The sequence below is a fragment of the Vipera berus genome, assembly GCF_964194415.1.
Source record: "Vipera berus genome assembly, chromosome: 3".
In the NCBI taxonomy this organism is placed as follows: domain Eukaryota; kingdom Metazoa; phylum Chordata; class Lepidosauria; order Squamata; family Viperidae; genus Vipera; species Vipera berus.
In genome coordinates this window covers 166,849,622-166,867,234 of record NC_138204.1, presented here as the reverse complement: position 1 = coordinate 166,867,234, position 17,613 = coordinate 166,849,622, and the positions used below count along the sequence as shown (strand labels likewise).

General features: G+C 35.2%; 1 protein-coding gene across 12 annotated transcripts in view; it reads right to left on the bottom strand.

Moving 5' to 3' along the window:
* Nucleotides 1–7,504: 7,504 nt before the first annotated feature.
* EPB41L3 (erythrocyte membrane protein band 4.1 like 3) overlaps nucleotides 7,505–17,613 on the bottom strand; it is a 90,390-nt gene continuing 80,281 nt past the window's right edge. For 7 of the 12 annotated variants that reach the window (XM_081324664.1, XM_081324665.1, XM_081324668.1 and 4 more), the window contains 8 exons: nucleotides 17,476–17,550; nucleotides 14,518–14,640; nucleotides 13,589–13,942; nucleotides 12,353–12,481; nucleotides 11,746–11,844; nucleotides 10,929–11,009; nucleotides 10,578–10,694; nucleotides 7,505–9,207 (listed from right to left, as the gene is read on the bottom strand). In XM_081324664.1, coding sequence (XP_081180790.1) covers nucleotides 10,584–10,694; nucleotides 10,929–11,009; nucleotides 11,746–11,844; nucleotides 12,353–12,481; nucleotides 13,589–13,942; nucleotides 14,518–14,640; nucleotides 17,476–17,550 — 972 coding nt within the window. In that variant the 3' untranslated portion in view covers nucleotides 7,505–9,207; nucleotides 10,578–10,583. Of the gene's footprint in view, nucleotides 9,208–10,577; nucleotides 10,695–10,928; nucleotides 11,010–11,745; nucleotides 11,845–12,352; nucleotides 12,482–13,588; nucleotides 13,943–14,517; nucleotides 14,641–15,124; nucleotides 15,836–17,475; nucleotides 17,551–17,613 lie in introns of all 12 variants that reach the window. The other 5 variants (XM_081324663.1, XM_081324670.1, XM_081324661.1 and 2 more) reach the window with 5 other exon arrangements.

Here is a 17,613-nt window from a genome sequence, read left to right as displayed (position 1 = left end):
ATTTTTTTTAATATTTGATTTACAGTTGTTTATAAGGGACGCGGTGGCTCAGTGGGTTAGGACGCTGAGCTTGTCGATCAGAAGGTCGGCAGTTTGGCGGGTCAAATCCCGAGTGCCGCGTAACAGAGTGAGCGCCTGTTACTCGTCCCAGCTTCTGCCAACCTAGCAGTTCGAAAGCACGTAAAAATGCAAATAGAAAAATAGGGACCACTACGGTGGGAAGGTAACAGCGTTCCGTGCGCCTTTGGCGTCTAGTCATGCCGGCCACATGACCACGGAGACGTCCTTGGACAAGCGCTGGCTCTTCGGCTTTGAAACGGAGATGAGCACCGGCCCCTAGAGTTGGAAACGACTAGCACGCATGTGCGGGGGAACCTTTACCTTTACCTTTATATTGATTATAGTCACGGTTTAGTCAAATAGTTTACATTAAGCCACTCTGGAAAAGTTATTATCCTAGAGGTGATTATAAATAACTAAAGATAATGAGTTGATGAATGAAGGCGAATATACTTGTCCCAGGATAATGTTGCAGGATCCAATCTGGGTCGGTCACCGGGACCAGAGATTTTGTCTTCCAAGTTTTTGGATTTGTATTGGAGCCCATCTTCAGGGCACTTCTCTCTAGCAGGGTGTGTGCTCTTCTCTGTGTGGTATTTATAGTGCCTGTTGTAAGTGGCTTTTTAGATGTTGATTGGGGGTGTGGATGGCTGGCTTTAAAGTCATTAGCTTCCATTTGCTTCTGCTACCCAGCCCTCGCCTTCTAAGTACTAGATAGTACTAGTAAATCAGTATTCTGGTTGAATGACAAGGGACCTGTTTCCCAGGCTTCAGTCACTTTCCTGGCTGTTTTTGTGTCTGCTCTTCCAACAATCTTAGTAGCTGCAAAAGTAAATCTGTGTCCTTGTTCATTGCAGTGTGAGGCTACAATGAATTCTGGTCGTCTCATCAGACCTCTCGCTTGTGTTCTTGCAAACTGGTGATTAGCTCCCTCCCCGTCTGACCTAGTCACAGGGGCAATACATGCAGGGGATTTGGTAGATTACATTGGAAGTATATTTCACCTCAGGGTGATCTTTACAATGCATAATTTGTCTTCATATATTAGTCTCTGGGCAGTGTGCGATGCCTACTTGTAGATCTCCGGAAGCTGCATTCTACAGCTTCTGAAATGTTTTGATGTATGGCAGAGTGTACCATGTGGTTGGTCTTTTACTTTGTTTCTTCCTTTCTTTCCCCACCGTGTTGCATGGTGAATAATGAATTGACCACAGAAGTTTGGTTTATCTGATACATTTATGCTAAACTAAATGTGTTTTGGGGACACGGTGGCTCAGTGGGTTAGGACGCTGAGCTTGTCGATTAGGTCGGCAGTTTGGCAGGTCGAATCCCAAGTGCTGCGTAGCAGAGTGAGCGCCTGTTACTCGTCCCAGCTTCTGCCAACCTAGCAGTTCGAAAGCACGTAAAAATGCAAGTAGAAAAATAGGGACCACTACAGTGGGAAGGTAACAGCGTTCCGTGCGCCTTTGGCGTCTAGTCACGCCAGCCACATGACCACGGAGACGTCCTCGGACAAACACTGGCTTTTCGGCTTTGAAACGGAAATGAGCACCGGTCCCTAGAGTTGGAAACGACTAGCACACATGTGCGGGGGAACCTTTACCTTTACCTTAAACTGTGTTTAGTTTGCAGTTCAATATGTCATGCAAAATCTGTTTAAAAAGTTGTGCAAAAATAATTCTATGAAGCTATCTTTAATTAATTCTATGAAGCAAATACATAAAATTGGTAACAGCTGACTGAAATCTTACCAGTCATGGCTTTATTTTTCTGTCACAGTGATTCTCTTGGACAAAAGAAAAGGTGTAAGTAATATATGAAAGCCGGTGTGGTATAGTGATTAAGGCATTAGGCTAGAAACTGGGGGAACTGTTCTAATCTCTCATAGGCACAAAGCCAGTGGGATGATCATGGACTAATCACTTTCTCTCACTCATAGGAAACAGGCTATGGCTCTTCTGAAAATTTTTGCAAAAAAACCCTGAAGGACTTCTACGGCATTCTCCCAGAATCAGACACAATTGAATAGGGGAAAACACAAGATATAGTACCTAAAAATAAGATTAGGTTCCGAGATGTAATATCCTAAGTAAGATTTCTAAACCTAAAATGAAAATGAATTTGTAGGACTCCCTTGCCCATATCAATATGGCTGTCCAGCTTCCTCTTCATTGTATTTGGACAGGATGCATCTAATCCTGGAGATTTAAGTTAATCATGGGCAGCAGGTATTCTTCATGTTTTTCGTATGGCTAAGCTGCAGTCCTACTCCTTTAAGCAGCATGTTATGGTACTGAACAAAAGAACGCAAAAACTAGTTTCATCTTTATTCATTGCTACCCTTCTGCATTTCTCCTGTGCTGTAGCATATATTATTTTCCTCTTTGTTGTTTTTAGCATCCTTTGTTGAACTTTAGTTTTCATGACACCATCTCTCTCCAAATCTAGAGAATCTTGCATTCTTCCTCGGTTACCTATTCCACTTTTCATCTCATTCATATGTTGAGTGTTTCACTTAAGAATTTTGTGTAGCCAGATTGGCTTCTGCTATGTACCATTTTTTCCTCATTGGATAATTTGCCATTATACTTTTAGTATCATTTTTAAATTAAATCCTACCCATCTTCGATTTCTCTTCCCATTAGCTACCACTGCCATGGAATCACTGCTTTAAATGAAGTCCAAAGTTCAACAGTACTCAGCTTTGGATTTCCTTAGTATCAAGAAATCCAGCTGTATATACACAGCTTCCTCCATAGTTCCCTCTATTTCTGTTTCATCTACTGTCCTTACTGCTTAAAATCAAATTAAGGATAGCTGATGGAGAAAATTCTCAACAAGAAAGGGCAGGAAGTTTATTTAAATTTATTTAAAATTTCTGATCATTACTAACTCCTGTATTTTTGACATATTTGTAGTTTGCTTTTGGAAAACATTCACATCTTTTTTTTTATCAAAAGCAGATGTTAGCAGTAGTACTACTGTTATTTTAACCCAGATGCTTTCAAAAGCATTATTCGAGTTTCTTCATTTATCTAGATATTGCAATCCATGTTTTCTATTGTGTACTTTGCGAATTCTGTTAGATCTTTGTCACCACAGCTGTGACTACAGCTATCAACACTCTAGATTATCATAAGTTACTTTACTAGTTTTTACCAAAATATGATCCAGGTATTTGGGATGTAATTGTATCAACTACATGGGTTATTTCTGAGTACTGAGAGTTTTGACAGGAATTCTAGCCACACCAGCAAGACTGTTTCATATTTTCAGATGAACCTACAGGTTTTATTTTAATATCTATATTCTCTGAGAAAAAAAAAATACAAATTTGAATTCTCAGGGAACACAATCAGGTGATATTGTTGACCTGCTGGAAAATCAACATTCTAGAAGTGCAAATAATTAAGAATGTCTATGGAGATTCTCAGTCATCCAGGTCATAGTTTTCCCAAAGGTGCTTTTCAAAAGGTAACTGGTCTTTCTTGTTTTTTTTTAAACGTTTTGCTACTCAATCAAGAAGCTTCTTCAGTTATGACAGAATGGTGGGGATTGGAAAGATATAAAAGAATATAAAACTTCCCATTCCCCACCAATCAGAACTGAAGAAGCTTCTTGAACGAGAAGAGAAACATCTTCAAGGAAAAAACAAAGTCCAGTTGCCTTTTAAAAAAACATGTTTGGGACGATCTCTGGAAACCTGGTAGAAACCATGTATGAAAACCTTTTTTTTTTTTTGGCCAATATTGTCTAGAGCAGGGGTGTCAAACTCAATTTCATTGAGGGCGGCATCAGCATTGCGGTTGCCCTCAGGGGGGCGGGTGGGTATGGCCTGGGTGGGCGTGGCCTACTGGGTGGGCGTGGCCAGCTGTACATCGTTCGCATCAAGGGTGCCTATGGGGGCCTGGCAGAAGTGGGACAGATCTGAGGGTCTCTGGCAAAAGGAGGGTCTCTGGGCCAGGGCCAAGGCAGTGGGGGCCGTTCACTCACTGTTTCCAGTGAAACCACTTCGCGGGCCGGATCTGGCCCCCGGGCCTTGTGTTTGACATGTCTGGTCTAGAGTGCTTGCCAGTAAACAAAAATGCATTCAGATGTATAATGTGCAACTATACATGGGATTTGTGCAATGAAAACAATTTTTTCTGTAAGGCAGAATTTTTCCCCCCATAGGTTGCTGGGTCTTCCTTGCTATAATATCTATGTGTTTACATATTCAGTAATCCTACCAAATTCCCCTTTAACAATGGCATTGTCATCTTTTTCTTAATGAAGCACAACTGAAGTTGATGTTTCTGAAATTAGGATTCCTCTATAAATATTACACCCTGTATACTTCTGTGTATAATGACTTCAAACAAGATTGATCTTGTTTTAGTTACTTTGTATGGTGTGGACTCTATACCAACAAAAAACAGACAAAATGCAATTGTTGTCAATAGGCTATAACTTTTTATTTTTTTCTTCCACAGAATTTGCAACCCCTCCAACAAAAAACAAATTCACCAACACTGAATTATCATTGTGCATTTCATGCTTATTCTAGTAGAGAATACCATTTGGTTTTTCTAAACCAGTTAATTTGCTTTTCCTAGCATTCTTATCATGTTCATCCCTTGGAGGAAAGTGTTCCGTACATAGTACAGCAGTTGAACACATTTTAAGTGTTTATGTTCACTACAGCATATTTCTTAAATCATGTGGTTAGAATTGTAGTCTTTCAGTATATCTGTAGCAACACTTAACAGTCATAATACTGTTTCTAGTGTTGCAAAATTACTAATGTAGCTGTAACTTTATTATACAAACCATGATTTCTAGTTTCCGGAAAGACAGATTTGGATATGTATTTTGCTGGTATAGTTTAGCAATTAACTATTCCAGTCACTTCAAGGTATCCTTTCTTCAGCATATTTTAAATTAAATATAGCTTGTTACATGGTTTGAGTGTTCCAGGTACAAAACAAATTTCAGGTTTTTTGTTCTGAATATGAAACATCCTTGCCTGTTTCAAGCAGTAGCAATAAATCTTCCAACTCCCCCAAGTACTGCAATTGGACTAAAGTTAGGAGTATTTGATTGAACTATTTTTCATCCTTGTTTCAACTTGGCCAGAGTGCATGTGTGCTTCACATCTCGTGGTAACATTATCACTTATATAATCAAAAAACAAAACCAGACCCTTTCATTCTTTAACCTAGCCTTCAACCACTCTTAGGGCCAAGTAAAAATATCAGGAAAGAACAAATTGATGCTACAGAAACTACCCTGAGGTATTCAAGTTTTTTTTTAATGAAACTTTTAAGAAATAAATAACTTAATACTGAATGGAATATTAGATTATTGATCTGTTTCCTACAATTGGCCGATCAAACTAGATTTTATTTACACAAATAGAAAAGACTTCTTTCTGAATATTTTTTTCAAGTTAATGTGTTCTGTGGGGACTTTCATTATTTTAAAATTGTTTAAAAATTGTAGTGCTTAGGCCTATTTTTTCAATTTGAGTTTTAGCAGTATACAACATGAATTACCACTATTACTGAGGCCCTGAAGAAAGAAATAAGGGACTGCAGCTATATCCAAGTTCCTTGAAATGTTTAAAGTGTTTTTGTTCTTAGAATGGAAGGAATATTTCAACACTCAAACACAAAGCTTCAGGTAGAGCTGCTTTATTCCAAATTCAAAACACAACACCTTTATTATTTGAAAAACACTTTTTTTTCTCTTTATCAAACTTATTTTATTATGGCAACACTAATAACAAAGATCCTGGTGCATCTTTGGGTACTTTATTTCAATACACTATAAGTGTATTAGGATAAAAATGATTTTAAGAGATTAATTTTTTATTTTTCACTGTGGAAAATAAGATGACTTGTGTTGCAAAGAGCGAACATCATGCACAAATATGAAGCCCAAAGCAAGAAAAAATAAAAAATGATTAGATGAGCATTGAACCCAAAATTATAATAGTATGTTGGGTAGGATAACTTAGCATCTCAAAGAGAAATATTTATGAGTTTATAGCAATAATTTTAATAAACCGCAATCATTTGCTTGTTTACTTACAAGTACAACGAAACCTTAATTTATAATACTTTGACTAAATGGGCCTTGGACACAATATAAAGTCCAATACAAATTGTTTAATTTACATAACATCCAAATGACTTATCTTTTGATTCAAAGGATTTTGGGAATAATGGATACTCTCAAATCTACTAAAATGGGCTTCCCTTGTGAATTGTGTTAAGTAGAATTTAATCCTTTGTAAAATGTTTACAATTATGTCATTTAATATATATAGCTAGATCTTTAAAAAATGACATATTGAAACTTATGGAGAATGTTCTGAATGAAGTACATTTACATTTAGATAAGTATCAATTAGTTTTTGTACTAATTTTAAAGACATGAGTAATCAATGTATTATGAAAAATAACTCTATTAAAAGATTAGCATTAGCAATAGCACTTAGGCTAGGTGTCTCCAAACTTGAATTGTGGACTTCAACTCCCACAATTCCTCCGGGATTTGGAGTCCACAAGTCATAAAAGGGCCAAGTTTGAAGACCCCTGACTTAGACTTATATGCTGCCCAATAGTGCTTTACAGCTCTCTCTGGGCCAATTACAGTACCAGCATATTGCCCCCAACAGTCTATGACAGGGGTGTCAAATTCACAACATCAAGTGACACGACTTTTTTCCCATTGCCGGCAATGGGGTGGGCGTGGTTTTGGCATGACACATCCGGCCTGCGGGCTGGCAGTTTGACATCCCTGGTCTATGAGTTCTCATTTTACCGTCTTCGGAAGAATGGAAGGCTAAGTCAACCTTGAGCCCTCTGTCAGGATTGAGCTCCAGGCTGTAGGCTGTGTTTGCCTGCAATACTGCATTATAACCACTGCGCCACCGTGGGTCTTGAAAAATACCACATTTAACCAAACCAAAAGTTGTTTGAGGTAAAGTAAATACAAAATAATGCAGAACAAATTCCAATATATTAAGTATCATGAACATGGCCAAAACTACTAACATGCCAAATGGAAGCACATTTTGACTTTGTAAGCTCTATGAAGATATGCCAATTTTCTGAATGGTAAAACAACCACAATGTTCATAACAGTCTGGCCTTTTTAAAACCACTTCTATAGATTATTATAGCAATGCAACTATAGTGGTTACTTTTAAGGCTGAAGCTATTAAGATAAGCACCTGAGTGGTTCTCTGAGGGGGGACATAATTGTATATCTCCCACTATCAAGGCTAGGAAGAGAATAGCCTCATTTCCATTATTACAAACAGATAGAAGAAAAGGGGCCTAGAATTTAAACTCTGGAGAAAATAGATACTATAATTATGGTTCATTTTTGTGTTCTGCAATGCACTGATCTTTTGACTATATGGCTTCGGTTGTACTTACAATAAAGCAACTTATTTTGTAATAATATAATAGGTGGGAGGCACTGAAAATATAAACTGGACATGTGGCTACATACCTGCAAAAGCCTCTATATGTTTTCTCTATAGATTTTCTTTTTTATTTCAAAATACTTATCCTATTCTATCCTAAATAGCCTTGAGCTGGACAGTGTGTATACTGTTATTATTGACAAAAATAACATTTTAGATACTCCATTATTTCAAAGCCTATTAAATGAAGTTTATTACATCTTCTCTTCAGTGAAAGATATCATGCCTGAATTGTGAATGAGCAACTAAATTCAACATGAAAGGCACAATACTTCAGCATTTCACTGGTTGATCACAAAACACATATTGAATTCTTCCAATATAGCATTTGGAGCATTCTGGCTAGATTTAGAATATAAAATACAAAACTATCTTTTAAAGCTAATGCTCAAAAATATTTAGTTGATCATGATCCTTATTAAACTTACATGAAACACAGTACATAGATTTATAATACAGAAGAAATCAAAGGGAAGTTGTATGTACAAAATTGAACAGACAGAATTAGTTTTTACAATTTCTTTCAGTTTTCCTTGACCTTCTATTTGTACCTACCTAAACCATACTGAAACTGTATTAAAGAACATCTCTTTAAAATATTAAATGCTTTTGTTTTTATACAAATAGTAGCAACATTTAAATACTGTATAGCAAAAACATTTTTAGACACAGACCAGTACAAATTTAGGTGCATTTACCACTTTTATTTTACTATGCAGAAACATACATTCGCCATGTATTGTGATGAAACTGACAGCATAAAGAACATTGGATCCCTTTAAATTGATGTGATAATAAAGATATAATGCTTTTTAAGTGTTCTGTATGGTTTAAGGCTTAACTCTGACCTAAGTAAGGAACACTGACTAGACTTGCAAAAGAAACTTCTTTGTCTGAGAGTGGACAGGACTTGGTTTTGAAAAATCATGTTTTCAAAAGAACATATCTGAGATGCTAAGGAAAATATACATTTTCTTCAAAATAATCACAATGCAAATTTATAGATTGAGACTTTAGAAAAGTGACGGCAGGATTTCTAACTTTAACAATTCTAAGAATCATTAGCTATTAAGGGTCCCAAATCAGATAAACAAAGCATATTTTATAAGCATTTAAATAAGGTTAGAGATTCACCATTGTTTATAGAACAAGAATAATAAAACCAAATTATAACAAGTATATGATTCAAGTTATTTGTTGAACAAAGTATGTTATTGGCACATCTAATGTAATAAAACATATATATATGATACCTGTACAGTTTCTAGTATTGTAGTGTGATCTTGATTTTTCCTAAACAAAACTTTGCACCCCAAGAAACTGTGTTTAGACTCTTAATAATAGTAAAGGCATGAGCTGTTTTATGTGTAGCATAATACAATTGTTTTAACTGTTGATGAACGTGCCATTTAGATGTAAAGTTGATTTAGGAAAATAAAAATGCTGCTTTTTTTGTAATTTGTTGTTTCATGCAATTATTAGATTACTAAAGCTGATTCAAATTGGTGTAACTGGGGGATTTCTGCCACTGTCCTTAATTAGCAATTAAAATCAAAATCTTTCACATTGAAAATTTCTCTGGAGAGATGCAAGTCAGCTGGGTTAGAACCAAGACTCCATATAGGCTCTGATATTCCCAGTGATGAAGTTCATAGAAAGCTACTCTAATCCTGCAGTAGAGAAAGTATAGTTATATTCCATCAATAATAAATCTAAAATAGTAAATAAAGTCACAAAAAATAATGACAAATATTTCTATACAAAAGAACTCTTTGAGGCTGATGCAATGAGTCATAAAAGTAAGTGGAGTTCAGATCTCTATTTTCTGAAAATCTATACAATTATATTGATGGTCTTTTTTAATGAGAGCCTGTTGATGACAAATCTATATTTATAAACAATGTTCCAGATTCAATTTTTGACATCTGTAATGAAAGGATATCAAGTATATACACTGGAAAGATTTGATATTTGGGATAACTAACAAAATAGTTATTACTGGCCATGTAGAAAAAGCCTTGATTCAATATAAGTTAATAACATATGTAACATGGCATAAAAATAACTGCTATATGTACGCTATATATATATACTTGTCATTCCCAAATGTTCTGCTACAAATAATTCCATTAATTTGTTGTTCAGGCTCTGTTTGTAGACTCATCTTTGTTCCTTCTTCTCTCTTTTCATCTTCCTCACATATTGCTAAAGCTACAGCAACTGATTTTTGAAAATTCTAATGTTTCATGAAGTAACACATAATATACACACACACACACACAAGGAAAACTTGTTTGAAATTAAGATTATACTAGAAGTTCAAACCAAGTAAAAGCCATCTCCTTTTTTACACACAATATTCAGCTTTTGTAGACTATGCAAGTGTCACTAAATCTTGCAATAGCAGGTTAGTATGCCAAACATTCTAGCACATGCATATAGTAACTGCATTTAACATTCCAATGCTAATTTAGCAAGAATTTGTCAGCATGCCTTTCTTCAATCACAGCAACAGAAAATTGCATGTCATTGTCTCCTTTTAAGAAACAATCATAAAAAATGCCAGAACATATTAGGAAACTTAGAAAAATGAACAGTTTTAAAAAGGTTATCCACAAACAACTTTGCAGTTGAAACTTAAATACTGGTATTTCAGTTCAACATACTTGCAAGCTTTCTCAGGCAAAACAGTATTTTACAATTAGAGAATATGCTTTTTTTGCCCACAAACTATGCATAAGCAATCTTCAAGATTGTCAACTACAGAGCTACTTCATGGAAAATGCTTAGCAACTAGCAAGCAGACACAAGCAAATGGGTTTCTCCTATTTCTCTAACTGGCATTAACATAAAGAAAGAAAATGTTCTACTCTATAAAGTTAATCTAAATAGCCAAATCGTTCTCTCTTTTTTCCACAAAGCATAGTACAAATGCCAGAAAGAATAAATAGAAAGGAATAATGATGGGTTCAGGGAGAAGGAATGATCTTTGTCACATGCCAGTCTGTGAGTGCCTGGAAAACAATTCTTGTCATCTTACCTGTAGTCAATCCTCCCCATCTTCTGGTGTGATTTCTGTCTCTTTATGTACCACTACTTTGGTCACTGACATGTCAGGGTGCTGCTCTTTGGCCTCTTTAATTGCCTGAGCCAGCGCCTAGCGTAAGGAAACCACAGAAGGGCAGAAAGGAGAAGGAGGTGGTACGTGCATGATCAGTAGCAAGGTGAAGAGAGATTCATGATTAAATTTACAATTTCCAAATGAGGAAATGTGACTCAAAATAGACATTTTACAATATACTTTAAAGACCTGCTGATACTAAAATAGACTTTTAAGCTTACAGAAAAACAGACTAATTTGGAGCCAATTTTAGAAGCTTACATGTCATACCTGATCATGGTCAATGTCTGCATCACCCGTTATCACAATTCGCTTTTCAATTCTTGTCTCTGAAATGCCTCCTTTCACCGTCTTAAAGGGGGAAAAAAAGCAACTAAGGCCTCAAGATACTGTCAAAGGATGTTTACTGCTTTTTTCCCTTATGGGAAATTAGAATGTTTTTGCCTCTATGTTCCATGTTTTTCTTTTTAAAGGCAGCTTGCTAAATGCAAAATGGTAGTCCACATTTAAATAATACACATGGTTGATATGCTGTTTAATTTTCAGAATACCAAATGAGAAAATATACAATATGCATGTGCAATAGGAACAAGCTTCTGATTTCTCTCTCATAATGTTTTCTCTCATAACGTTAAACAGAAACTGCATCACAACAACACTTTTTGGAATTTACTGGATAGATAATTCACTGGATGTTTAAAAAGTGATATCTATTTATGCTGAAAAGCACATTAATGCATACAATTTGGATATGTGCCCAAGTAATGGTTTAAATGTTCTTAACATAATGGATTTGAAACATTTCAAGATGTCAGTGTGCTGTTGAATTTTACTCCTAAAATTTGGAATCAGTTTATAAAGAACTTTGGATCAATTTTTAATTTACTGGTATTCTTTTTGTGTTGCATTTTAAAGTATTAAAATACATTCTTAAAAAGAGACTAAGCTATAAAAAGCATACCTAACTACGGCTTCTATTCCATGGTCAACAAATAAATGATTACTTTAGTTCTTTAGCTCAGATATTTATATATTTAATAATAAACCTATGCCTACATTGAATAAAACTAATTTCTGATACACCTACTTTGGTGATATGTGTAGTAGTTGTAGTACTAGTAGTTTCAGAAGTAATAGTCTGTGCACTCATGAGAACTCCTGGTTCAGAATCAGCACCAGAATCCACCTAAGAAAAAATAATATGAAATGATAAATGCATTCAAGATTGGAGTTATTTGTATAAAGTTGGCAAACATTCTACTATGTAGTAGAATTTAAATAGTTCATTTCTTTCAATAATCAAGTGCAGATAGAATTGTCAGCTTGTCTAGGACTGAAAACAAGACGGGAAAAATATACTAGCAATATTGTATCCATCTTTTATTCAACCTGTCAATTCAATTCATTATGAAGGTATTTTTCATGTACTCAATATTTTAATATTATACCAAAAATGTTTTCAGTCTGTAAAAATGTTTATAAAAACAAAACTTTTTTGCAACATTACCGATAATCTTTTTTTAATAAAATAAGATTGGAATGGTCTTAATCTATTATTAGAGTGTTCTTAGTCCAAATGAAGTTTAATTTTGTTATATATGTTGCCCTTGTCACCAATCTGTTAGCTTGAGTGCAAATTTTATTGTTCATAGAATGTGCTTGTGTTTTTTAATGTTTTTATTTTAGTACCTTACCTCAGAGGATTCATATGTAATAGTTTTTGTTTCAGTATGGACAACAGGTACTTCTTTCATAGAAATTTCCAATTTCTCTGCACCTGTAGCACTGCCAAAACTGACTGCCTCAGTCTTCACAATGGGTGACTGTTCCAATGAAATGTAAACATAGGACAGATTAAAACTGCTTGATTTTCTAGTAATCCAGAGTAAAATGTAAATGCCCTCGCCTAACAAGTATCTTAAAAGTACATCAGCTTATAAACAGCATTTTCACCATCATTTAGATCTAAATTGAGAACGTATTTAAATAGCATATATATATTTTCATTTAAAGCTTAAATTAATTTTGCTGTAGCCCAAATTTACATAAGCTTATTTTCCTTTAAATAGTTAAAACAGGGTTGAAATCATGAAAAGATGTCATATATGGGAGTTTACAATTAGAACATTCAAGCTGGAAAGTGTTTACAGATTTGAAAGTAGATAAGATAAAGAAATGGGTAATGATTTTTCCATGAAAGATTATACTTCAGTCTTTGCTCTGATAACATATGTTCTAGTATCAGCATTAAGCTGTATTACTTAGTCCAAAATGCTTCTTAAAGAGTGCATATGATGCTAAAAAGTAAATAAAAAAATAAAAAGAAAAAATAAATGTAAAATGAACATTGCAATAAACTTCCAAGATGCCATGCTTTTGAAGAAGCATTGCGTTGCTTCCTGGTTAATTTTTAAAATGTTCAATGTGATCTGCAGAGAATCCCAGGAGTTAAAGGGGAAGGCAAACTTTGTTTTTAACATCTGCATGTATACCAGTTGGGAGAGATGGAAGAAAATGAAGCAGTAGAAATCACTATGAAAGATAATTCATGCATCCTGCCTTGGATGCACATGCCTTCCAGATGGGCTATGTGCTATTTTATATTAAGTTAGCCATTAAGTCTATATTCACACATCAAGGGAAGCCCTGGCTGTACTCACAACTACAGTTATTTAGGCTGCTAGCCTTAACCATATAGTAGCCATGTCGCCGCATTTAAATCTCATACTAAACCAAACAGTGACAATTCATGAAAAGGACAAATTGAACTTGCAAGCCATACAACAAGTGAAGAACAAATGCATGTGAAGCTGCCTTAAGAAACAAACTGCTCACAGTAACAATGTTAGATGCATTGCATAACTTCTTTAAAGAAGTATACAGTAGTTATCTTTTTGTTCAGAATCAGCAAATTAGACATGTTTAATTACCTCAAAAAGAGGTTTGCTTTCTTGCGTATTCAAAATATGGGCCGATTTACTTTGCTCCTCTTGTAGATCATGAGAAATAGTAGCAGTTTCTTCCTGTTGGATTGCAGCTTTTTCCTCTTTAGCCCCCTCAGCGATAGCAGAGCCCTCTTTCCCTTTGATGCTAGAAGCCACATGAGATATTGTCTGTGCTGTAGCATCCAGCTGAAGGCCAGCCAACTTAGCAGCATCCTCACTTGCATGCAAACTCATCACATGTTTCTCCTTGACTATTAAAGTTTCCTGCACAACCTTCTTGATGGCCTCCTGCTGTTGCTCCTCTGCTTTCTCTTCCTGATCAGTTTGTGTTTCTGTTCGCTGCAGGAAAGGCAAGTTAATATTAAAAGCTAATGTGTAAAATCTACAATTAAAGACCATCAAACATGACCGAGGGTTTGAAGAGACCTCAGTTTGAAGGGCAAAATGTGATTTGGATTTACACGTGGCATGCTTGAACTATTTGTTAAAATACAAAATGCTACGGAAGTACCTTAAACCAAATTAGGTCATGTGATCAGGAAAAAGATGCAACTGCCGTAAGGTTTACCTGACATGTACATTCACATTAGCATGTTCCAAATTATATTCTGCCCTTTAAATCTGGATATCTGCATATCGCTAATAAATATGAAGTCCAATTTTATCTTTCATACACTTAAATTTTATCTCAAGAGTAACAAGCTGACTACTACCTCCCATTTCTGAATTTCTTCAAGTTTAAATGTACAGCTTTAGGAAGAAAAAATACTCAGCATGTGCATTAATGTTTTCCATACCGTTCCTAAAGATACTTATGTGCAAAATAATAAAGGTAAACTCAGTGTTACTATAAAGTAATACCATAACCCATCAAGGGATAATCATTAAAATCTAAAGATGAATCAGATGGCCACCTGTGCCCAGCTATGTGAAGTAGTTGTAACCCCTCCTATGACCTCAGTTGGTTTTCTTGCAGATTCTATTAATGTGAAGATACCAGAACCATCCAAGGTTTTTTCATCGGAGAGTTGTTTTGTCTAAACAGACAGAGAAATATACAGTCATACGCATATGGACACAGAAAGCGAAAGACACACACACACACAAAGTTTATGTTAACTGACACAAAGACAAAGGAGAGGAGGAAATGTGGCAGGGTTACAAAGAGAAAATAATGGAAAATAAATTAGCAAAAGTCTGTACAGAATCTAAGTAGTAATCTAAACAAGCAAGTGGTTAGGGCTAGGGTTCTGCTGGTCTTGTAAAGCATTATTTTCTCTTCAAAAACAAGCAGTAGCAGCATACTACGTTTCAGTAAGACTGATCTTTAGTTTAAACGCCTAATGTCAGCTTTGTATTGTGTTAATTGATTTAAATCATGGAGAAATAATAAAAAAGCTGGGTTGGCTGTTGTCAAATTAAGGCCAAGCAGCAAAAGGACTAAGAGGCAGGGGTAGTGCAGAAATCGCCTAAAAAAAAGTCATGCTTTAATTCTTAAACCGGGTCAAAGTTGTATGTTACCACTACTTTTGATGCTGATGACTCAGTGACATAGTGAGCAGTAGCAATAGTGAAAGGTGGCTGTCTGCCATGTTTCCTCTCAGGCTTAGTTTTCCAACCAAAAGTCTCTCCTCCTTTCTGTTGTTCCTTCTCAAGCGATTTCTCAGCTTTGGCTGTCTGTACCCGTCCCACCATCTCGGGCAACTGCAAATCTTCATCTGCCTTCAGTATTTTCTTCACATTTTCTTCTTCTGGACTTTGTAGTCTGGAGTCTGCTTCTTTAATTGGTGTCAAGGACTCAGAGACCCTCCTTTTGGCATCAGATAATCTTCTGGCTTTCTCATCAGTTATTGGTTCTAGAATTTCATATTCTGCTACTACAGGAACGACTTTCACAGATTCTGGCATTGCCATCTCTGTGCTTTGAAATGACGGCAGGACCATTTTTTCTCCCTCTTTCACTTTAGTGGTCATGGTTACGATTTTTCCAGAAACAGTATCATAGGATTTTCCTAAGGTATACATTTTCTGTTTATCATCATCTTTTGAAAGCAATTCACCTTCCAAGTCCTCAAAGCTCTGTATGTCAGTGATACTGTGCTTTAAAAGCTCGGGTGGGATGTCACCAGTTTTACTGCTCACAGTCATTAATTTGTATGTCACAATGGTTTTCGATTCACCATCAACTACCTCAATGGGTACTTTGTCTACAATAACCCAATCCTCAGTGCCCTATATTTGAAATATAAAAGCTCAATTAGAACAACTAAGAGGTTACTTCTACTGTATGTCAGGAAGCTAAAATATTACACCTTTTCGGTGGTTACAGTAGCTACCTTAATTAACACATACATTTCTAAATCTTTTCATAAGCCAGAATGCAAGTTTAATATTTCAACTTGTGACAACTAAGCTTAATACATAATACAGCAAAGGGCACCATACTAGCTTAATATTTTTACACATTTTTTAAAAATGCTAGCTAGGGGGTGAAAATCATTTAGTTTTTAATTTTCTTCAACACAAAACACTGCTGTTTTAAGTGCAAAATAGAACTGTTTGGAGCAATAAACATTCCCAAAACATCTGAAGATGTAGCTTTATACTCAAAGCCCAGTTCTGTGAAGTTATGTGCTTGAAACAATTTAAAATATTTTACAAATGAAGGTGAATCATTCTGCTTATTAAAATATTAAAATATTTTGTACTCTCTAAAATATTGCAAATGTTACAGAGCACTGTTTATCCAATTGTTCACTACATAATGCATTTTGTAACTTTATATAAATAATCAAGACATTATAGTCTGAATATTCAATTGCAAGCATATGCTGAACCATCAATTTCATATACTTCCAAGAATATGTATTTAATAGTACTTCCTGAGTGACAGTCCATAATGTTACTACTAAAAATTCATGGTGCAGCTTGCCGCTTTCCTTAACATTTAGTTAAGAAAAAGAGATAAAAGCAGGTGATTAGAGAGACAGAATTACAAGTGAAAAACAGTAAATACTGGTATCCCCTCTAATATTCCAGATTTGAGATAGAATAATTGAAAATACAGCTTTTCTAAAAGCACCTAAAGATTTTGCTGTTTATATAATCATATGCCTTGTAGAGGTAGTGGTGAACTCTATTTTTAGCTCATTTCTAATTCAGTACCTCCTCATTTTAAAAATGATTTATAAAAGTTTATAGGTAGGATTGCCTTACTACATATATGAATGCATATATGGAAATACACTAGACAATCTTGGAAATATTTATTAGCATTTCCAGTCCGCATAATATTTCCATTCAGGCCAAAAATGCATCTTCTGAATTCGATCAAGCTATACAGGAATACATGAAGTGCATTCACCTGCAGGATCCTACCCTACTTCTATATAAACATATTTATGTACAGATTTGATTCTTGCTGTCTTTTGTGAAGATTCTGCCTGCACAATGAAAATTGCACACCTAAGAATGAAGAAGTTCAAGCAGTATTTTGATTAGCATGCTTCTTTACCATAAACACATCTGGAAAATATATTTGCTACAATAGTAGAAGCAAATCGAATTTTTTTTAAAAAAATATATATGCTAAAATGAAAATGGATTCTAAAGGCAGTTGATATTGGTTATTATTTTCACCGAGATGTTTAAACATGTATATATGCAGATGTCCAGAGAATCAATGATGAGATTCTAAGCTCTGAAAACATAAAATGCAAAGAAATCCGGAAACAAATCTAAATCAGAAACCTTTGTGATATATTAACCAAACCTTTAAAAATGCACTGCCAAAAGAAATGTGATGTATTTATCAAATTATCATTTTAAGATGTAGCATCTTTCGATAATAAAATGTAAACTTTCCTCTTTACCTGAGAATCAAGATGTGTCGTGCTTTCCTTCTGTAAAAATATACGTTTTTCAGATTTTTCTTTATCTTCTTTGGTCTAAAGGATAAGATGTCTATCATTAAAATCCACGAGAAAAGTTGTTGGAGTAGACAGAGAGTC